The sequence below is a fragment of the Vombatus ursinus genome, unplaced genomic scaffold (genome assembly GCF_900497805.2).
Source record: "Vombatus ursinus unplaced genomic scaffold, bare-nosed wombat genome assembly UNPS02010788.1, whole genome shotgun sequence".
Taxonomy (NCBI): domain Eukaryota; kingdom Metazoa; phylum Chordata; class Mammalia; order Diprotodontia; family Vombatidae; genus Vombatus; species Vombatus ursinus.
Window position 1 is genome coordinate 132,354 of NW_020950566.1, and position 23,675 is coordinate 156,028.

General features: G+C 39.2%; 2 protein-coding genes across 2 annotated transcripts in view; both read right to left on the reverse strand.

Annotated features, from left to right (window-relative positions):
- LOC114038069 (ankyrin repeat domain-containing protein 26-like) overlaps window positions 1-3,165 on the reverse strand; it is a 121,319-nt gene extending 118,154 nt beyond the window's left edge. Inside the window, 1 exon segment of the mRNA XM_027855175.1 lies at window positions 2,908-3,165. Coding sequence (XP_027710976.1) covers window positions 2,908-3,140 — 233 coding nt within the window. The 5' untranslated portion in view covers window positions 3,141-3,165.
- Window positions 3,166-16,022: 12,857 nt separating this feature from the next.
- Window positions 16,023-23,675, reverse strand: part of LOC114038079 (ankyrin repeat domain-containing protein 26-like) — a 100,883-nt gene continuing 93,230 nt past the window's right edge. The window contains 2 exon segments of the mRNA XM_027855184.1: window positions 16,023-16,422; window positions 17,749-17,794. Coding sequence (XP_027710985.1) covers window positions 16,394-16,422; window positions 17,749-17,794 — 75 coding nt within the window. The 3' untranslated portion in view covers window positions 16,023-16,393.

Consider the following 23,675-nt stretch of genomic DNA (forward strand, 5'->3'; position numbering starts at 1 on the left):
ACAGTCTTTAATCTGAGTTCACATGTAGCTGATGTTTGTAAATACAATGTTCATCATTCTGGGAGTGTCTCTTTCTATATTAAACACAGTTACTCTTAAAACTAGTGGATAATTATCTACTTGACATCCCATTCAGGCTCAACTGGCAAGGGTTCTCTTCTTTGGTCACTACTGAAACATATTTGAAAGTATCTCAACCTTGAAAAGGGACTAGCATTTTTTTTTAACTGTATAGTGACTGGTTGTAGGATTTTTGTTTTTCTTTAGTTTTAAGTAACATTTATATTTTAAACAAATGGTTGCCTACACTCATTTCCATTATCATTACTCTATTTAAATTATTTTTTAATACTAATACCAACAAAACGAGATTATTAGTCTCCAATAAAATTTTGTTATATGCCAGGTCCTGTATTTTTGCTATGCAAATTAGACTCAGGGCTATCTATCTATCTGTGTGTGTGTGTGAAGGGCAAAATCTATTAATATACAAATCACAGCATATCCATAAGTAGAAGATCTAGTCAGCCAACTACAAAAGTTTTTGGCTTAGGCCATTTCAGCGAGCCAGTATCTCAGCTGCCTTAACCTATGGGGCTGGTTTCACTTACACATTACTATTTTGGCTCTGTACATGTGAAGTCAGGAACACTGACATGGACCTATGTGCACAAGGAACATGCCAATGCCTGTATTTCTTGACTTTTAGGACAAGTAAAATATCAAGAAAAACTCAAAATATAGCCTATCACTTTTAGTTTTGAAAGATAATGAATGACTGTTATTGGAAATGACATGAAAAAAATATGGGGCAAGTTTAAAGCAGGACAGCATTTCATTGTTTCTAAGAACACACGTAATTATTTGTTTATTTTCACCAATTAATAAACTATACAAAATTCAATTCAGGCAAGTGAATAATGCACTCTGATACATCAAATTTCCAGCTAGGATTCCACAGATTTTCAATATTTAACAAACAAAATAAAACATACTTGTTCTTTAAAAATACATTTGGAACTTAATTTCCTTATGTATAATTTCTGTGACTCACGTTTAAAGATTCTATTGTATATATTGTTGAATAAACTCCAGAGAAGCAGCACAGTATGGTGGATAGAAAGCTAGCCTTGCAGCTTTCAAGACCCACTAGGTATTCAAATCCTACCTCTGACACACACTGGCTGTGTGACTCAGGGTAAGTCACTTAACCTCTCATTGATCTAAGCAATTTTCTAAGATTCTAAGTTGCAAAGAAGATACTGGCCTGCAGGGGTAAAGAGAGTTCCCTATACAAATGTGGTGTTCCCTACACATATCCAGTCCATATCCAACGAGAAACTCTTAATGTGCACATTTAAATTTGATAGCAATATTAGATATGCTGAGAGAGTAACATAGCTGATTCTATGAAGTATACACGAAAAACCAATCTCCTTACACTTAGCACAGCAGCTCTTCTAAACCTTTTCATCCCTTTTCAAATCTCTCTTTTCAGCTAAAAAATTTGCCTCATATTTTACTGAAAAAACTGAGGCCATTATCTGAGACCTCCCTGTTTCCCCCTCCTTCTCATCTAACATCATCCAAATGCCTTCTGCCCCTATCTCTTCCTTCATCCATCTCACATGAAGACATATGTGGCCCTTCTCCTTGCCAATGAAAATGACTCTACATGTACAAGTGATGCCATTATATCTTATCTCCTCTATCATTCTTATTCTCACTTCTCTTCAATCTTTCCCTGCCTACTGGTTACTCCCCTGCCTGCCTACAAACATGCTCATGTCTTCTTCCATTCCCAAAAAACCTTCACTTGATCAGTCTGTCCCTACTATTATCCCACATCTCTCTTGCCTTTTGTGGCTAAATGCTATGAGAGGGACGTTGACAATAGGCGTCTCCACTTTCTCTCCTGTCTATTTCTTTTAATACTCTGCAGTGAGGATTCCAAACTCTCCAAAGACACTAATATTCTCTTAATTGCCAAATCTAATGGTCTTGTCTCAATTCTCATCCTTCTTGACCTCTCTGAAGCCTTTCAAACTAGAATCCTCTTCTTGATATCCCCTTCTCTCTAGGTTTTGTAACACTACTCTTCCCTGGTTCTCCTAAGTATCTGATTCTCTCCTCAGTCTCTCTTGCTGATTACCTCCTCCACTAGACTGACCTCCTAGAATGCAGGGACAATCCCCACTCCCCTATTTCTTTGTATCTGTTGCAGTTAGGCAGGTGCTTGACACATACAGTAGATGCTTAATAAAAGCAAAAATTAATTTTCTGCCTTGACGCTTTTACCCTCCACTTATCGTGGCCATATTTCACCAGATGGGGCAACTAGGAGGCACGATGGATAAGAGTGCTGGGCCTGGAGTCGGGAATACTCATCTTCCTCAGTTCACATCTGGCCTCAGATACTCATGTGACCCTTGGCAAGTCACTTAATCTTGTTTGCCTCAGTTTCCTCATCTGTAAAAGGAGCTGGAGAAGGAAACGGCAAACCATTCCAGTATCTTTGCCAAGAAAATGCCCCAGATGCCGTCACCGATAGTCGGTCACAGCGGAAAGGAATCAAAACAACATTTCACTAGAAGACAGCAGTATTTGCTCCCACGTCGCCATTGAGAAAGAATAAGTTGGTTGGACCCTGGCTCAAAGTAAAACGAAGGAGTTTCCCGTTCATTAGAATTGGACGGGCAGGAGGGTGAGGGGACGCCAGCTTTCGGGACTTGCTGTCCAATGTCCAGGAGGCGAAGCCTGGCCCTGACCCTGACGGGAGGCGCTGCCCTGTCCCAGGTGCTGAGGGGAGCAGCTTTTCCAAGGGTTAGTGAAGACCCGGACCCACGAGGAGGGAGGGTGGGGGGTCTCAAGAGGCTCGGGGGGCCCCCCCTCCCCGCCCCGTCTTACCGGTTCACTTTATCCCGATCGTTCACGCCGGACTTCCCCAGCAGCAGCAGCTGCTGCACCTTCGCCACATCCCCGATGGAGGCAGCTTTGTGGATCTTCCCCAGGTCCTTGGCTCTGACGAGGTATCCTGAGTTAGGGCCGAAAGCTCGGACCCCGCTGTCCCTCCGCGGGGGGAAGGAGGCTCGAGAGGGAGACAGCTCTCTCCTGCTGCCGAAGCCTAAAATCTTCTTCATCCTCGCGAGGGGTTCTCCCTTGACCTCTCAGCCTTCTCCGGGCCCTGGCCTCCGCTCCAGAAAACTGCAATGACCTGAGCCTGGAAGTTAAGAGATTCCAGAGCTCGCAACAGTTTTAAAGGATTCAAATCTAGAGACCGTTGTAGCCTTGGCAACGAGGCGAGACGGACTGAACCGCGCATGCGTTTATCAGAACCGCTGGTCCTGTGCATGGGCCCATCGGTAAAGTCACGCGCGGGTGAGTGCGCATGTGCTGGGTCCGTTAGCTATCCCTGAGAGGGTCCAAAGTTCAAGCTCGCGAGGGGGGCCTGAGCTCCAGGCTGCTTCCCGTGCTAGAGTTTCTTTCTACTCTTGCGCTGAAAGAGGATGGGCAGCAAAGTAGCGGAGATGGGGACGAGGTGTGACCTAATGGCAAGCGTGCTGGATCTGGATTCAAAGGGCTCAGGTTCCAATCTCGAACTCGCTCTATTGTTTCCCTTTGTGAAGATGGGCAAAACCCTTCGTCTCCGAGCCTCAGTTTCTTCTTCTGTAAAATGACGATGTTGTACTAGATGACCTCCCAAGTCTCTTCTGGCCCTTAAAGACTCTGTGAAGCCCAGACTGAAAATGATGGAGGTCTGCTGGGACAAATACAGTCTAGGTTCCTCTTTCTCCTGATTCGCCCTTCCCCTTTGTTGCCTTCAGGAGAGGAGGCGGATGATTTGTATGAGACAGGGAGGCTGGCACAGGGAGGGTGGAGCTGGCCTTAGCCAGGAAGCCCTGGGTTCAAGCCCAGCTTCTGCACAGTTTTAGTTGCCCTATTGACTCTATTATTCGGGAAGGAGGGAGTTACAGCAGTTCACTGGAAAAAAAGATTTGTCAGTTTTAATTGATCATAAGTTGCTAAAAAGAGTTAAACATACCCTAAGGCTATAGTAATAGAATAATAGGGTTTAAATAAATAGGGTTTAAGATAATAGTCCCATTCAACACTGGGTTCAAGGAAACCTGTTCAGAGTATTGTGTTTACTTATAGATGCTACATACTGGGAGGGACATTGATAAATTCAGAGTTGTGGTTGTGATTTATCCTTTGTTCTGGAAGAGGACCCCGACATCAGGAACATGATGACATGACTTGCAATTGAATTAGATTTGAGTGAGGATGGGCTGTGCAAAGTCTCTAGCCACACTTTCTTCTGAAGAGCCATTTGGGTCCAGTGGCCAGAAATGGATCAGGATGACTGGAGATGGCCCAGGATGCAGTGGGAGACCTTGACCTTTTTAAGCTAACGTCTTTCTGAGTTCTCACACTGAGTGAGCAAGGTCCATTCAGTGAATAGGCCTGTTTAAGAGATGAATCAAGGGATGGCCCGTTTAATTAAAAATAAAATCAAGCTGGGAGGGGAAGACCCTCAGGGTTACTGACCAAAAGAGAAACAATTACTATTTACATTCACTCTGAGGTCAGGAGGGCCCCCCAAAAAAAACATTAAGTGGTGCTTGGGCAGGGACCTATAGTTGTCTAATCAATGACAGTCAGAGTGAATTGGGTTTATGGTGTGGTCTTCAAGAAGGAAATCTAGCCAGTAAACCCCAAGTAACTGAGTAAGTTTCAGTCATAGATACTCACTTTCCTTTGCGCAGAAAGAACACCCTCATGTAAGGGCATTATACTCCATGTGGGGGAGAAGAGAGGAGAGGAGAATATAGGACAAGCTAAGTTGCCCAACAGGAACTGACCAGCTTGGGCTACTCACAGGTTATAGTTTGTCCTTCATTCTTGAAGAGAACCATGGCATCAGGAAGATGATGACGTGACTTGAATTGAATTTGATTTGGGCGAGGGAAAGCTGTGCAAAATCACTAGCAACACTTTCTTTTGAAGAGTCATCTGGGTCCAGTAGCCAAATATGGATCATGATGACTGGAGATGGCCCAGCCGAATTAAGAGACAAGATACAGATGAACTAAGAATATTTAAGACAGAAAAGACTAAGGGAAGTCATGATGTCTGTTTTCAAATATATGAAGGGCCATTGTGTAGACTTGGGTATCTCTAGAACAGATTGCTAAGACCAGTGATGAAAGGAGCCTGTTTTTGACTTGTATAACAAAAAAGTAAAATTTATAGCAATGGAATGGTCTGTTTGTGAGATAGTTCCCTTCAGAAGAAGCTGTCTGACCATGTCTGGCCATGGGGGCGGAAACAATGGTTACATTGATTGCAAGGCTGGACTCCATGGTTTTTAATTCCAACATGGATATTTTGATTCTCTGTGTTAGTTTGTATTCTACTATTATAGGCTTCCATTAGAATAGATCATCAAAGTTGGCTTTGTTTTTAAGGTACATACAATGTAGAGCAGAAACTAGAAGTATTTTGTTTATTGAAGTTAGTTCAGCCCTCAAATCATAAGGAAATTTCTGCAAAGAGGAACAGAACAGGCTATTATCTAACTGGCCTTGGATTTTCCCCCCTTTTTCTCCTATGCTACTTTCCATTCATGATGTGAAATGTATTTGCTAGCATTCATACTGTTCATTCAGCTCCAGGATCAGTGGACTTAAGAATACAGAAATGATGAATACCCTCCCTGATGACCTGCTGCAGCTGCTCCTCCTCCTCCTCCTCCTCCTCCTCCTCCTCCTTCTTTGTTTCTGTCCAAACAACCAAACTGTAAGTTCATCCTGTAGGTCTCTTGGTCTCAGTGGTGGACTGTTTGTGGCATAAGTCAGATGATCCATATGTTGTTGGATTTCCTTGTGCCATGACCTGTCAAGATTTCTTCAAGGGATAGACTCTCTCCTTTCTATCTGCCATACCTGATATCCTGCAGAACTGTAAAGCTGTCTCTAAACGGCATATAATGTTCAATAACATTTTCTACCATCTAGCACCATGATCTAGTACTCTGACTGCATTTGGGCTATGGCTTGGCTAGTTAGAAGTCCTATTTAGCAAGTAACAGACTCCATTATTATATACATATTATACTGTGTATGATTTGTGGACAGAAAGTTAGTAGTGCACTGTATAATTATTTTCTAACGTGTATAATTCTTATTGGGGAGAGGGCCAATGTATATGTTACAAAAAACCCTAGTTGATATCTATAGGGAAGAATAAATTAGTAAATTAAATTTGTTAATACTTCAAATATAGAGGCAAATCATTAATTAAAACCTCATGACTTGCTGATGAGTGTTTGGCTGAAACCTAGAATGAAATTTGTGGAAGGTGAAAAATATTTTCATGAGTTTTTAATGAAGATGGATGAAAATAGACTATATGAAAATGGACAAATAGTTCCTATTACAATTATTATTAGTGATACTAATAGCTCCCATGTACCTAGTATCTTGTGGTTCATCCAGTACTTTACATGCTTTTTCTCCATTTTTACAATAGTCCAGTGAAATGGGCAGTTTATGTATGGTTATCTCCACCTCAAGGCTTGGGACACAGCTAATAAAGGACAGGGACTAGATCTAAATCCAGTTCTTTGGATGCCCAATCTAATAAAGCCATGGGTTTTGAAATTTCTCGTTGGTTTTCCTTTATATAGGACACATGTTGTGAGGGATTGTCTGGTGTTAGCTTCTGCCAAGTGCGGGTTGTGGCAACATGGGGCGGGAACTGGGTATTAGAAAGTAACCGGAGCTCATGCTCCCGAGGCAGGGGCTGTGCTATATGGAGCTGTGACAAGCTGGAGAAGAAACAAGGTACAAGGAAGTAGCTGGAGTACGTACTCCCGAGGCAGGGGCAGTGCTATGTGGAGCTGTGACAAGCTGGAGAAGAAACAAGGTACAAGGAAATAGCTGGAGTACGTACTCCTGAGGCAGGGGCTGTGCCACTTGGGAGTGGGACGGCAGAGAACAAGCTCTCTCTGTCTAGCCTCCTTCCTTAGGTACCACGCTAACCCCAGACGCCTCCTTCCTGTGACCAAACCTGACTTCCTGAGTCGCGTATGCTCCCTAGGTGTAGCACTGACCCCAGAAGCCTCCCTCCGGTATCTGGGCCCGACTTCCTGCGTCACATACATTCTCCTTTGTGTATGCACTGATCCCTCACGCCTCCTTCCAAATATCTAGGCCCCACTTCCTGTGCCATGTATGCTCCCTTTGTCTGGGCACTATGCTAGACATCCCCTTCTGATATTTGATCCTCGACGAGTCACTATGGGCGGGCTGAGGAGGAGGGACGAAGAAGGTACTAAAAAGAGCTGCAGGGAGGGGGGGCAGGGTCGGCTTTTGCTCCTGCTCGTGCGTGTGCCTTCCTGCCCGGCCTTGCTGTGATGATTATTGAATAAAGTTCAGGTTTTTGCACCTCCTGGTCGGCTCGTCTCTGGCAAATCCGGGTGGCCTCCGAGGACCGGTGAGTATGACCCTGGTTGCCTGATCTGGCTGAAAGAGAGTGCGCGGTTTGGACCGGCACAACATGTGTAGTGTTCCCCATCTGTTTTTGAGTCTATATAGAGTCTGTAAGATTGAGTCTATATATGTGAAGTCTTCCCATTGGTTCTCAAGCCACAACTTAGGTAGGTTCCAATTAATGCAAATAATGAATCTTATAAATTAGTCAGATTATCTGGATTTGCAGTACATGTTTGAATTGAGCTGGAACCAACTGCCATATATTACATAATTATAACTTCAAATAGTGTGAATACATGGGACAACTTCAGGGAATTCATTATTTATTCTAATAAAGACTTATCTGTATACCCATAGTTCTGACTAAAGAAACAATGGGGAGGCTCAAATGCCTGCCCTTCTCCCCACCTAAACAAATGTTCCTTTTCCTTTATGGCTATTAGTCATAAGGACTCTTCACAGCTTCATGGGAGAGTAGAGTAAGGGAATGGTGGAAGCAGTATATCTTCCAGAGTCACTAGGTAACTGAGCAGCAACTTCAAGATGGATAAGCCGAGGTGACCTTGTAAGTTTCAGGTCATGAGGTCCTAGAAGGCCATTAAAGCTGTGACTGTAATGACTATTGAAGTGGTCAGTTGTGGTGGCAGCAGCAGCAAGAGTGGGCTGGAACAAAAGGAAGAGCTGGCATTTGAGAAAGAGGAGCCACTGGAAAAAAATCTGCCTTGGAGATCTGTATGTATATGTGTCTGTATATATATGTATATGTATATGTATATGTGTGTGTGTATATATATATATATATATATATATATATACATACAAATATACACATATGGTATTTGATTGAACCTGTTCATGAAAAATATGAAATAGCTAATTAGAAGAATTACCAAACTGAATTGTGTGTCCAGATTTACTCTCAGCCAACTGGCAGATAACTACAAGTTACAAGCTGGCTACAAGTTGAGTTTCCAAATCCTATTTAATTTATTCTTTTAATGCATGTTGTAATTCTCTTATGCTCATTATTGCTTTCTATGTGTGAAGAAAACAACCAGTCCTATTATCTGATGCATGAGGTAGCATTTTTCCTTTCTCTCCTTCTTTTAGGAAACCCCAGATTAAAGCCAAAAGCAACATTACTGTAAATAGCAACTTTCCCTGTGAAGCAGAGGTGGTGTGAGGAGCCAATGGATGTTCTAATAGCTTCCAATTCCATAGCTTTCTCCTGCTATTTGAAAGTCAGGCTTCTCCCAGAATTGAACCCTGGGGAAAGGGTGATGATGGTAGGTAAAAGACAAAAATTTATGCATGTTGAGACTCTGTGTCTTCAGCCAAGTGCGATCTAGCTAGTCACTGTACTTGATATGGGGACTTTGGCATAATTTTGGGACCCTTTGCATTTGCAGGGTAACTAGAGGGCACAGTGGATTGAGTGCAGAACTAGGAGTCAGGAAGACCTTAGTTTAAGTCCAGCCTCAGATACTTATTAGCTGTGTGACACTGGACAGTCACTTAATTTCTATTTGCCTCAATTTCCTCATCTGTAAAATGGGGATAATGATAGCACCCACCTCCCAGGGTTGTTGTGAGGATCAAATGAGATAATATTTGTCAAGTGCTTAGCACAGGGTCTGTTATGTAGTAAGCACTATATAAATATTAGCTATTTTTATTATTTTTCTTATCATAATTATTGGAGGGATTCTCCACAGAAGACTCTTGGAAAGTTGGTGAGGGGCTTCCCATATGAAGAGTCTAGCATGGATTGAACTAGCTAGATTTCTGCTAGGGCCTCTAGATTTCCTTTGACTCTTTGGTGTATTTCCTTCCTTTAGGGCTGATCTTGAGAATATTGTAAGAACCTGGAGGTAATAGAAGCAAGAGCTTGTGCCAGGGTGATTATAATTACAGCTGGAGGAGTGAGATGGTGTCAAGAGAATCGTTTTGATAGGGAGGGGAAGAGAGACAGAAAGTGACTAAGAGAGAGAAACAGACAGACACAGAAAGAGAGACAGAGACTGAAAATCAGAAAGAAAATTCCACTTAATGTTAAATTATCTTGTGTCTTCTGAAGGTGAAATGTATTGGGCTTATTAGCAGCACTGAAAAAACTGAAAATTAGCTTACTAAAGTATCTAATAGTTATAAATTATTGGATTCTAGTCTAATCATTCTATGATTCTTTATTACTTAGTATTTTCTTTTCTGTCTGGGAATAAAGCTGCCCGATCCATATCTGATTCTTTCTTTCTAGTTGTGATTCTTTATTTCTCAACCTCCCTCACTCCCCAAAAAAATGTTTTTCCTGGTCCAGCAGCCATTCCCCTCCTCACACCAGCCTCCCTCCATTGCATCAGCAGCAGCAAGCTGTCTTATCCTCTCTTGTAAAGCTAGATGTGAGAGTTTGACACTTGACAAATAATGGACTGGTCAGGTGGGTTCCTCTTTAACAAATGGGAATGATCATGTCTAAAATAAAATAAGAACAAGAAAAGGCCTCTAACATACCCTTAAATTTAGAGCCCCAGAAAGAAATCATCGTTCAATCTTTCATTCTTATTGTCTGAAGGGTGCAGGGGTAGAGAAAGCAAATTACTATTGTATTTGGAGATCCTCATTTACTGGAACTTCTGTGGGCTTTAATTGGATCCCTTAGAGAAAGTTAGGTGAAGAAAGCTGTTTTAAGGTTGCACAGTGCCGAAAGCCGAAAAAATACTCTGTAAGTGTAGTTAAACTTTACAGCTGTTTTAGGGCTGAACATTTGAATCACATAGCTGAAAGAGTGATTTTTTTCCCCAAAATTGCCAAAGATATGATTGTGATCGTTATAAACACTGTTGTTGGTTTGTTGTTGTTGTTGTTTTGGTTAACAGGGAGGGTATCTTCTACAGAGTTTTCAGACCTTCATAATCCACTTTTTGTATAGGAAAGTTAGAATATCTGTGTTCACCAACTGTGAAGTAATATTTCAGATTTTCTAACAAACCTAGCATTCTTTATCAGGGCTTAAGGTCACAATATATAGACTCTCCTAAAGAAATACTTTCTTAATCCTGTTTTATCAGGTACAGTTGATGTAATTACATCTGATGGCAGAATGATTGTGGTAAGTATTCAATTCTACACTATTCTATCATGTCAGAAACTTTTATTTGTAGAATACCTGTATCACCATAAGATGGCATGATATTTTTACATTTACTGCATCATCAGCTTAGCATTATGGATAGAGTGCTGGTCTTGGTATCAGATCGAGATTCAAATCCTTCCTTCTGACTCCTATTATCTGTTGGACCATAGATAAGTTGCTCTTCAAACCTCAGTTATCTCATGTGTAAAAGGAGATAATGTATATAAAAGGCTTTCCAAACCTTCAAGTCCTCAATTAGTATCAGCTGTTACACTTTTCTCAGACTATATAAACTATAGAACACTTGCCTTCTGCATTCCTCTCCCTCTGTTCTCAACCTTCTGCAATCTGACTTCCAACCTCATCCAAGTGAAATTGCCCTCTCCAAAGTGGTCAGTTATCTTTTAATTGCCAAATCTAGTGGCCTTTATTCAGTCCTTTTCCTTCTTGACTTCTACTGCATTTGGCACTGCTGATCACTTTCTTCCCCTAGATCCTCTCCTTTCTGGGATTTGTGACATTTTTCTCCTGATTTTCCTCCTTTCTACAAATCCTTCACTGGATCTTCATCTGTGTTACGTTCCTCAACTGAGTATTCCCTGTGGCTTTGTCCTGGGTTTGCTTTTCTTTTCCCTCTATCATATTTTTTTTTCTGTTCCCCCTTCCCCATCTCACTTCATGATATCTAGATGCAAATGATTCCCAGATCTCTATATCTTGCCATAGTTTCTCTTCTGAGTTCTAGTCCCACATCACCAGTTGCCTTTTGGACTAGTTAATTTATGTGCTCTTAGCATCTGAAGCTCCTTTCCAACACAACGAATTACATTTTCCATCAACCTCTCCCCTCATTGCTGCACCATTATCCAGGCTTGCAACCCCAGGACCATCCTTGATTCCTCTCCCTCCACATATCCAATCAATTGCCAAATCTTGTTTTTTTCCTTTATAACATTTCATTTTTTCCAGACACACAGCTCCTACCCTAGTTCAGGAACTTATCTCTCTTCTGGAATATTGTAATGTAGTCTTCCTTTTGTGGTTCCTGTCTCAAACTCTCCTTCAGCTGCCAAAATGATTTTCCTCAAGCAAAGGTTTGACCATGTCAGTAAACTCCAGGGCTCCTCCAGACCCATAATTACATACTACATAGAGATCACAACCCATTCACATTTTTTTCATTCTGTGTACCTCTTGTGTTTGTCCTCCCTTCAGCCCCCCACAGGGTCTCCAACATGCTGGGGGCCCTAGATCTTTTGACATTTCATCATTCTAGGAGAGTCTGTCCAGACTGTCTATCACTCTCACTATGAATAGCCTACCTCCTTTTCTGGTCATACAACTCTCTGAGTTGTTAGACTTGTGGGTTGCTTAAAGGTCAAAGGAAAGGCCATAGGAGGCATGAAAAGGCTTTAATCTATTGAGAACTGTGCAGAAGCATTATAAAGATACTATATAAATATGAACATAGGTGAGCTGACATGACCTATAGTTCAGGAAAGAAACTTGAGTGGGAAATGAATATATATTTTCAAGATTGTCAGGAAAGGACCTTAGAGATCATCTAGTCTAACTGCCTAATTATAAAAACAATAATAAAAGCTAACAGTTATATAGCATTTTGTGAAGTGTTGCACATTTTGTCTCCTTTAGTCCTTACAACATTATGATATAGGTGCTCTTATTGCCACTTTACAGATGAGGAAATTGTGGCTGAAAGAGATTAAGTAATTTGTTCAAAGACACACAGCTGTTATGTGAGGTGAGATTTGAACTTAGGTGTTCCCTGGCTAGATCCATATTCACTCTTCTATCCTCTCTATCCACCTGTAACACCTGCCTTTTGTTTTATAGATGAAGAAATGAAGCCTAGAAAATATTCTTTAAAAAATTACTAACCTGGGGCAGAGCCAAGATGGCACAGAAAAAGCAGTGACTTGCTTGAGCTCTCCCCCAAACCCCTCCAAATACCTGTAAAAATGACTAAACAAATTTTAGAGTAGCAGAACCACAAAAAGACAGAGTGAAACAAATATTCAGCCCAAGACAACCTGGATGGTTGATCGGAAAGGTCTATTGCTCCTCGCTGGGAGAGCCGCACAGTTCAGCATTGGCCAGGCAGGCAAACACCAGGCCTCAGCAAACCTGGAGCAACCCTCAGGGGACTGAATCATGGGCAGCTGTGGCAGTTTCCTGATTTCTCAATGCACAAACACCAAAGACAACTCAGTAGAAAAGGTTTGTTGGACCACCGTGAGAGAGGAGTTTGGGCAGGCCGCAGTCCGAGCATAGTCCCAGGGCGGCAGCTGCTTCTGGAGGTCTCCCACAAAAGGAGGGAGAATCAAGTGGCTAATCAGAAGGGGATTGCAGGGATCTCTTTGCTGGTGCTGAGGCAGGATTCTCTTGCTTTGCCTGTGGTTGGATCTGGGTCGCAGTTCTGAGTGGCGGTCCAAGGGCAAGGAGGTGCATTAGTGTTGTGGAGCTTGTGGCACTGGTGGAAAGGGAATCCTCCTCACAGTTCCAAGGCAGAAAAGAGTGCTTGTGGTCACTCACAGACTAGAACACAGGCCAGGAGAGGAGTAAACACCTCTCTTTAGATTGTGCCACTTTGAAAGAACTGAAAATTTACAGGTCCCTAGAAGTATCTCTGCAAACTGCTGCACAAAACCCCTGAATCTTGGGACAGTACATTCTCCACACTGAAAGCAGACCTTTACCTTAACAAAGAGTTTAAAACTCAAGTAATTGGCTGGGATCATGAGCAAACAGCAGAAAAAAACTCAGACTATGAATCTTACTTTGATGACAAAGCAGATCAAAACATACAACCAGAAGAAGACAACAAAGTCAAAGCGTCAAAGCTCCTACATCCAAAGCCTCCAAGAAAAATATGAATCGATCTCAGGCCGTGGAAGAGCTCAAAAAGGATTTTGAGAAGCAAGTAAGAGAAATAGAGGAAAATTAGGGAAAAAAATGAGATTGATGCAAAAAAATCATGAAAAACTAGTCAACAGCTTGCTAAAGGAGACCCCCCCAAAAATACTGAAGAAAATAACACCTTAAAAAATAGCCTAACTCAAATGGCAAAAGAGGTCCACAAAGTCAATGAGGAGAAGAATACCTTAAAATTCAGAATTGGCCAAATGGAAAAGGAAATCCAAAAGCTCACTGTAGAAAATAACTCTTTAAAAATCAGAATGGAGCAAATGGAAGCCAATGACTATGAAATGAAGAAGTTATAAAACAAAACCAAAAGAATGAAAAAAACAGAAGACAATGTAAAATATCTCACTGGAAAAACAACTGACCTGGAAAATAGACCCAGGAGAGATAATTTAAAAATTATTGGACTACCTGAAAGCTATGATCAAAAAAAAAAGAGCCTATGCATCATCTTTCAAGAAATTATCAAGGAAAACTGCCCTGATATTGTAAAACCAGAGAGTAAAAGAGAAATGGAAAGAATCCACCAATCACCTCCTGAAAGAGATCCCCAAAGGAAAACTCTTAGGAATATTATAGCCAAATTTCAGAGTTCCCAGGTCAAGAAGAAGATACTGCAAGCAAGAAACAATTCAAATATTGTGGAAACACAATTAAGATAACACAAGATTTAGTGGATTCTACATTAAGGGATCAGAAAGCTTGGAATATGATATGCCATATGTCAAAGGAGCCAGGATAAAAACCAAGAATCACCTACCCAGCAAAACTGAGTAAATCCTATAGGGAAAAAACATGGAAATTCAATGAAATAGAGGACTTTCAAGCATTCTTGATGAAAAGACTAGAACTGGATAGAAAATTTGACTTCCAAATACAAGATTCAAGAGAAGCATGAAAAGGTAAACAGGAAAGAGAAATCATAAGGGACTTATTAAAGTTGAACTCTTTACATTCCTACATGGAAAGATGAAATTTGTAAATCACGAGACTTTTGTCAGTATTAGTATAGTTGGAGGGAATATATATATATATATACATATATACATATATACACACACACACACCATATATATATGGACAGATCATACACATACACACACACACACACACACTTACACACATACATTTTTTGTTAATTTCCAAAGCAGGGAGAAAAAAGAAACCATGAACTCAGCTCCCTCTAGACAATCAATCACTTATGTTGTTGTTGTGTTTCTTTGGAAGGGAGCAAAAGAGGGGAAAGATTGTGACTGACATTGCAATGGAAAACTTCACCATAGTCATTTTTTGTCTTCCTATTATTCTCTCATGGCACATTGAAAGAATAGCAAATCCTCCAGATTTGATACTAGTAACAGGTGGAACACCTAGCTGTATCCATGGAAAAATCTGATGGTTACAATTGTTTTCAGATCCTTGCCCTTGAAAGGCAATGAGACTTATAGAGGTCTATGAAAAGGACAATTAACAAGCTCTGAGGGAGAACCCTTCACATGGATGAAAAAGAAGACATTTCAAGTAGTATTCCAGGTCAAGCTTGAGTTCTGAAAGTAACCAAATTCTAGGGCTAGGACAGTCAAAAATGTTTTTAGAACAATGGTCTAAAGGTGGAGGTAAACATAGACTAAGTAGGTAAGTGAAACACACAACAAAGGAGGAATAGGTAGTGTCAAACTGAGGCTTCATCTTAAAGAATTTCTCTACCTGAGACATTCTCATGGTATTGGGATGCTCCCCCCACCCCTAATCTTCAGTATACTGTGGAGCATGGGATGTTACTATTTTATTTACATTTATGGGATGCTTGTTATATAGCTCCAGCATCAGAGTCGCCTCCTTTCTTTCTAGCAGGCTTTCCTATCACCAGTTTCTGTGACTGTATTATTAACTTTCCTCTGCCTCCTCAGGATTTTTTTCTTTTTGTATTCCATCTTGGATTATTTTCTGTGCTGTCTATGCAGCTTTCTTTAATAAGCCAAAATGTAGGTAGAGGTGTTCCCTCTCTCTCTCGAGCTTCTTTCTTAGTGAAGGGATCAGTCTGTATTTATAGCACGTGTAATTGATGAGTGCCAATATCAAGATAAATTTAGCAAATACTCTGTACAGGAGAACCTGTTCCTTTGACTATACCGCCTTGGTACCAAAGTGAGCCAGTTTCCCATGCCTTTTGGTCATGTATGGGTTCCTTGAAACCCTGCCTTTAGTCCAATTTAGTTGCATCCTCTCCTTCCTCCCTAGTCTCTGATGATTCACTAAGATGTTGGCAATCAGCAGCAGGCACTCATAGGTGTTAGCACAGTGTTCACCAGCAAATACAAAATTGAAGAAAAAATCTGAAAGTAAGCTTCTCATCTTAAAAAAAAAATTCCAATTGGTTTAACAGTTGGATACGAATAATCAACAAACCTGCCTATCTTATTTAATATTTTATTAAATAAAAAACACAGTACAACCTTCAAAGATAGATAACTAAAGTATTACAATCCATTTAGTGGTTTCTAGAGTACCTGCAATGAAGTAACAATTTGGGGGGGCAGTGCTACAAATACAAAGAAATAAAGTTTTAATAAAGAACCATACAAATATATTTACATATATATAAATATAGTACATATTAAAACTTACAACACAACACATTTTCTAATACATTAGATTTTTTTCACATTTATATATTTAATGGAAAGCCATTACATATTATGTAAACATAGTTAATTTCATAAATGAACATTACTTTTTCCTTTAAAGCATGTAATTTTTCTGGATCCTGATTTAACCTTGGCATTCTTGAGGAATCATTAGTATATAGATTAGTAGTCCTTCAAGATCTAGATTCAAGTTTAGCCGTAGCTGGGGGGAAAAGGAAGAAGAAAAAAACAATTTACATTATGTATGCATATATAGATATTATACACACATATGTGTGTAATTTTTGAATTTCTCTTGAGACTCATGATTATGAGTTAAGGAATTCAGAGTTTAAGAATCATGAAAATGGTTATTGGTTCAATTTAGTCTTAGAGTTTCCTCTGTACTTTGAAGGTAAGTGACTTGACCATGGTCTCATGGGCAGTCTGTATCATAGGCAGGACTTGAATTGAAGTTTTCCTGGAAGTAACCTACCATAGAGGGTTGTTTTGAAGCTCAAATCAGATATTGTAGGCGAAGTGTTTTGCAAAGTTTAAAGTGCTATATAAAGGTCAGTCACTATTATTACACTTAAAAAGTATGTTGATTTTGGAGCAACTCATCAAATTGTTCACATAATATTTTTTTTTCATCTTCTGCAGTAGATGTCAGTATATAAGCTGCAATTATAATTACGTTCATGGTGGTCTGTTTGCTTATGCTCATGTTGAGCACTATTTCCTATTTAATTATGTTTAGTATTGCCTTTGTGCTCACAGTGAAACCAACCATGCCAATTATTTTATTTGCCTATTTGAGGAAAATGTGAACCATATTTCCATTTAGCTGCAACTTCTTTCTATGTTCTGGTTAAATTGATAGCAAGGGTGACAATATGAATACTATTTAGTTCTTTCAGTCCTGTTGGTCACTCTAGACAAAGACTGCAAATTAAGATTCTAATAGTTAAATTGATATTTGTAGATGATTTTTGAATTGTGGAATTCTTAGTATCTTTTGCCCCCTTTCCCATCACTCTCCTGAAATCACTGTGGAATCACAGAATTAAACAGAATAATAGAATCTCAGACTTGGATATGACTTCAATGGCTCTCTAGTCCAAACAATCTTCTTGAACAGCAATCTTCTTGATTGCATCCCCCCAAAGTGGTTGACTGCCTTCATATCTAAAGATCAGAAGGAGCTACACAGGACTGAGGACCAATTATCCTTCTATTTCATGGGATGCTGTGGCCAAAGATTTCATCACCTACTTTCGAGCCTTCTGGATCTAAGCCTCTTTCTAAATGGCCATGTGTCTTCTGGAAACAGACAGTCTACCTCTTGTGCTCGTGCTATCCTTCTAGCTTATTAGAAAGAACCTGCTAGATCTCGCACTTCACTGGCACAGAACAACCCATCATTACTTCAAAGTGAGGAAAAAAAGGGACGTGGCCCTAAAACCATGCCTTTGTGGGAGTTTTTCAGCATATTTAAAAATCAGGTATAGCATAATTACATTTTATTTATGAACAATTTGGGACATACCTTCATCAAGTTCCCTAGCTATACTTTCTTCCAACTCCTGCTGCATCTGAAATAACATTAAAATACAGTAAAGTAAATGAGGAAGAAGGAACTTGAGATAGCATAAAGAACTCAAAAAATCTTTTAAAAAATTGCAGACATCCAAAGAAATTATTAATAAACTTAGATATTAGTTTAGTTTGACTTTAGTCATTCAACAGAAAATCTATTGGTCTAATAAAATAATGCTACTACGAACAGAATCAAGAGCTTCTCACAATTATGTCAGCATAGTAGTCATGTTTCAGGCTTTGAATAGTTTTCTTCTCTAAGCAAGTCTTACCCTTTTATTTCCATTTTTATGAAAATAACATTTTCTTTAAAAATAAAATCAATTTTATATCACATACTTTAAAACAATTAATTTCAAATATTAATACATTACTTCATTTAGCTTCAGTCAGTCTAAACACAAAATGAACATTAACATACAATGAGCAAAACAGAAAAGAAAATGCCTGGATGTGATTAAATACAATAAAAAAATTCCAAGGACGAGTAGAGAGTACTAAACAAAAACAGCTCCTCCATTTTCTGTTCCAATTGAAATATTTCTTAATCCAGAGAGAAACTGATTTCATTTGATTTTCTAAATTAATACGTTGTGGTTATGAAGGTCTTAGTAACAAAGCTAACAGAAATTCTGCTTCCAATTTCAATTCTTATAACAGCATCATAGAAGTAGGAAGAGAAGATGAAATGGGAGCGCACTCTTGATAATGATCAAAGTTGTACAGTTTCCATTTCAGAAGACAGATGAAATAGTTAAGATACTATAGATAAGAGGTAAATGTTGCAACATATATATAAAGCATGTGGGGAAAACCATCACCAAAACACAGAGTGTCCTTATCTATAATGTTTGTATTTAGATTTACATTCAGGTAAAGATATTTCTCACCAAATTTGTAATAGTAAATGCACAAAAGAGAACCTGGCAAAGACCTGCATGAATGACTGTTATTGTTCATGATGGCAGTACTGGAAACTTCTTTTGTCCTATCAGTAAATTTGGAAGAGAGGAGGAGAGTTTGGATCTATTCCCCAGATTCTGAGTTAGATCTTTCTTAAACCTTTCTTTGATAGCATCATTACTAGAAGAGGTCTTAAGTAATGAAAAACTTGACATTGGACAAAACCTTTAAAAGATTTTATGTGATATGTTAATAAATATATTTCAGGAACATAAAAGAAAATTTATATATTTTTTGGGGAGGACAAATGTTCAATATCATTTACAAAAAGCTCTTTTCATATGTTTAGTATATATGTAAAAATATCTCTGTGCCTCTCTATGAAATATATAGACATACATGTATATGATATGACTAGGGTGTGATTAGGAGTACAGTTAACTTCACATGGTTGAAAGATAAGGATTTTATTATGGATTTGAAGATATCTCTAATATATATGGAGTGATTTTCCCACTGAAGCTGTTTAGTATTTTGGTCATATCTTCTTTGTAGGGCATGGAATTTGGTTTAGGTGTGCCCACTGACACCATACTGAGGAAGCCCAATGTCTCTGTTCCCTTTTAATGGTCAAATTCAGGGGCATGGCTCAGATTCACACCATCCAGGTCTCAACCAATTATCAATGTGGAATCAATAGGCCACTAAGTAGCCAGGAAAAAGACATTTCTTACTTTCCAGATATGAGCAATATTGGAAATAAGGTATTGGGCATATTTGTATAATTCATATTCAAATAAGGTCAGTAGGCATATTCATAATCTTCTTGGGGGCATGGCTTCAAAGTCAGAACAAGGAACTAACTATAATTCTGTCAGGTGAATAAAGTTCTTTCTTCTGGTGATCTCTTTTTCTCTCTCCATCTCCTTCTTTGTCCTCACACATTTGTCACTGATTACTTCTTCTCCACCAAGATCATGATTTCAGTTTTAGTCTTGAAAAGTTATCATATTGACATCCTGACTATTCTTAATCTATTATTATATTTATCAATAATGCTGGAAATATGCAAGGATAGAATAGATCATAACCCATGTGTTATATTTCGAGAAGGTTTCCTATTTCTGGAAAGGTTTCCTATTTTCAAATAGCTTCCCTACTGGACGTTCCCAGATGTCTGAAATTTTGTTTCACATTCATTCCTCTGGGTTATGGTAAACTTATATAACTCTGGAAGGGAAGAACATATTAAATCAGCAGAAGTCTTGAACACTTTAGCATGAATTAGACTATTAAATACTTTACAATATGAAAGGGCTGACAACATCTCTCTTTTGGGCATAGATGATACACAACAGGTAATTCTAACAAGAGAAGCAATGTGGTGTGGTGGAAAGAACAATGGACTTGGAGTCAGGAGAGTCCTGGTTTAAACTGTGAAGCTGACATTTCCTTCTCAAGTAGTTTTGGCTCTGTTCACAGCCTCTGTGTATCTCTAGCTATATCTGATCTATATCTCTATCTGTTCTTGTTAAAATTCCAGACAGTAGTCATGAGCAAGTCACTTAGTCCCTCTCACCCTCAGTGTCCTCATCTGTAAAAAGGTATAATAACAGCACTTTATAGGGTGGATGTGAGGATCAAGTGAAATGATATAAGTAAAGCATTTTGTAAACATTAAATTGCTATATAATCATGAGCTAAAATAATAGCACTATTGTTGTTGTTATTAGAATAAAGATAAAGGTCCAGGGCAGGTGTGTGTAGGATATCTAATAGTGCAGCTATCAGGGGCTAGCACAAGAAAATGGCCCCTGAGTATTCAGGGAAATGGGAGCCTGCAAGAAAGGGGAAAGTAGAACAAAGGGAGATAATGAAATACCAATTATAAACCAATTTGGCATAGGGCTAGCCCTATCTATTAGAGGAAGTTAGAACACAGTCTTCGTTTGAAATTCACTAACTTTTTGATCTGATTCTGACTTGTTCCATTAACTCAAAATCTGTTGTTAGGAAAGCTGTTGTTATTATTCTTTTTCTTAGCACAAACTCTAAAGAGTATAGGACTTTGGTTGTTTATGATTAAATATTTAATAAAAACTAAATTGCTAAAAAAGATGGTTATCATTGACAAATTTTCTGGAAACTACTATCTTAAGGTTTGATAAGACCTTAGTTCTATGAATGAAATAAGAAAATGGGAAAATGGGCTCCATCAATGACTCTTTTCTAATATTTTTAGGACCATTACAGGCATATTTGACAATTCATATAATCAACAGGGTTTTTTTGAAGATTTGTTTCAAACTGTAAAACATTCTTAGCTCTTACAGAGATCTACAAAATAATTATAAAAATACATGTGAAATGATTATTTCTTTTAAAGGCATTTTATACCTACATTGTAAAAGAATGCAGTAACAAATTTATCCAGCATCAGCATATGGTAACAGAGCCAGAAGGAAACTTTAAATATCAGCTAGTCCTACTCTCTCATTTTACAGATGAGAAAACTGAGACCAAGGTAAATTAATCAATCAACAAGAATTTATAAGTACCTCCTGTGTGCCAGGTACTATGCTAGGGGCTAAGAGTGTAAATAAAAAACAAAATAAAACAAAAAACAAACAAACAAAAAACAAACAAACCACTAACAAGCCTGAAATGATCCTTACTCACACAGTGTCTAGTACTTAGTAAGCTGAGCACTTAATAAATGTTTGCTGTCCAACAAGTTTACATTGTAATGGGAAAACAATAAATACATACTTAGTAATACATAACATAAAGAGAATAAATACAAAGTACAGTTGTTCCTTCCACATTGCAAGGGGTAGGAATGTGACACCCTTGCAATTTGGAAAATCTATATCAAATTTTTTGGCCCTCAGGGGCGGAGCCAAGATGGCAGAGTGAAAGCAGTGACTTGCTTGAGCTCTCCCCCAAACCCCTCCAAATACCTGTAAAAAAATGGCTCTAAACAAATTCTAAAGCAGCAGAACACACAAAAAGACAGAGCAAAACAAATTTCTAGCCCAAGACAACCTGGATGGTTGATCAGAAAGGTATATCGCGCCGGGCAGGGAGAGGAATGCAGTTTGGTGTAAGCGCGCAGGCCGCAGCGAACTTGGAGCAGGCCTCAGAGGACTGAATCACGGGTAGCTCTGGCAGTTTCCAGACTTCTCAATGAAAACCAAAGACAACTTCGAAGATCAGTGGGAAAAGTCTGTGACTGTGGTGAGACAGAAGCTAGGTCTCAGTCGCAAGTCCCAAGTGGGGCCCCGGGGTAGCGGCTGCCTCCTGAGCTTCCAGCCCACAGACTGAGGGGGAAATCGAATTGCTGATCAGAGGGGAATTGCAGGGATCTCTTTGCCAGTGCTGAGGCAGGAATCTCTTTGCCCATGCTTGGATCTGGATCACAGTTCTGAGGGGCGGTGCTGGAGCGAGGAGGAGTGCTGGTGTGGTGGAGCTTGTTGTGGCGGTGGAGAAGAAACACCTCGCCCCTTATCATAGCACCTTGGAAGAACTGAAAATTTACAAGTCCCTAGAAGTATCTCTGAAAACAGCTGCACAAACCCCTGAAGCTTGGGACAGTACATTCTCCACACTGGAAGCAGACTCTTACCTTAACAAAGAGTTTAAAACCCAAGTAATTGGCCGGGATCACGAGTAAGTAGTGCAAAAAAGAGTCAGACTATATTATCTTACTTTCGTGACAAAGAAGATCAAAACATACAACCAGAAGAAGACAACGAAGTCAAAGCTCCTACATCCAAAGCCTCCAAGAAAAATAGGAATCAGTCCCAGGCCTTGCAAGAGCTCAAAAGGGATTTTGAGAAGTAAGTAAGAGAAGTAGAGGAAAAACTGGGAAGAGAAATGAGAGTGATGCAAGAAAATCATGAAAAACAAGTCAACAGCTTGCTAAAGGAGACCCAAAAAAACACTGAAGAAAATAACACCTTAAAAAGTAGCCTAACCCAAATGGCAAAAGAGGTTCAAAAAGCCAATGAGGAGAAGAATGCCCTAAAAAGCAAAATTGGCCAAATGGAAAAGGAAGTCCAAAAGATTACTGGAGATTAATTAAAGATTACTTCCTTAAAAATTAGAATAGAGCAATTGGAAGCTAGAGACTTAATGAGAAATCAAGACACTGTAAAATAAATCCAAAAGAATGAAAAACTAGAAAACAATGTGAAATATCTGATTGGAAAAACAACTGACCTGGAAAACAGATCCAGGAGAGAGAATTTAAAAATTATTGGACTATCTGAAAGTCATGATCAAAAAAGGAGCCTAGACATCATCTTTCAAGAAATTATCAAGGAAAACTGTCCTGATATTTTAGAACCAGAGGGCAAAATAGAAATTGAAAGAATCCACCGATCTCCTCCTGAAAGAGATCCTCAAAGGAACACTCCTAGGAATATTGTAGCCAAATTCCAGAGTTCCCAGGTCAAGAAGAAAATATTTCAAGCAGCCAGAAAGATACAATTCAAGTATTGGGGAAACACAATCAGGATAACACAAGATTTAGCAGCTTCTACATTAAGGGACCGCAGGGCATGGAACATAATATTCTGGAGGGCAAAGGAGATAGGATTACAAGCAAGAATCACCTACCCAGCAAAACTGAGTATAATCCTTCAGGGGAAAAAAAGGTTATTCAGCGAAATAGAGGACTTTCAAGCATTCTTGATGAAAAGACTCGAGCTGAATAGAAAATTTGACTTTCAAATACAAGACTCAAGTGGAACATGAAGAGGTAAACATGAAAGAGAAATCATAAGAGACTTATTAAGGTTGAACTGTTTACATTCCTGCATGGAAAGATGATATTTGTAACTCATGAGACCTTTGTCAGTATTAGGGTAGTTGGAGGGAAAAATTATATGTATGTATATATGTATGTATGTATATATAGATAGATAGATAGATAGATAGATAGATAGATAGATAGATAGATAGATAGATAGA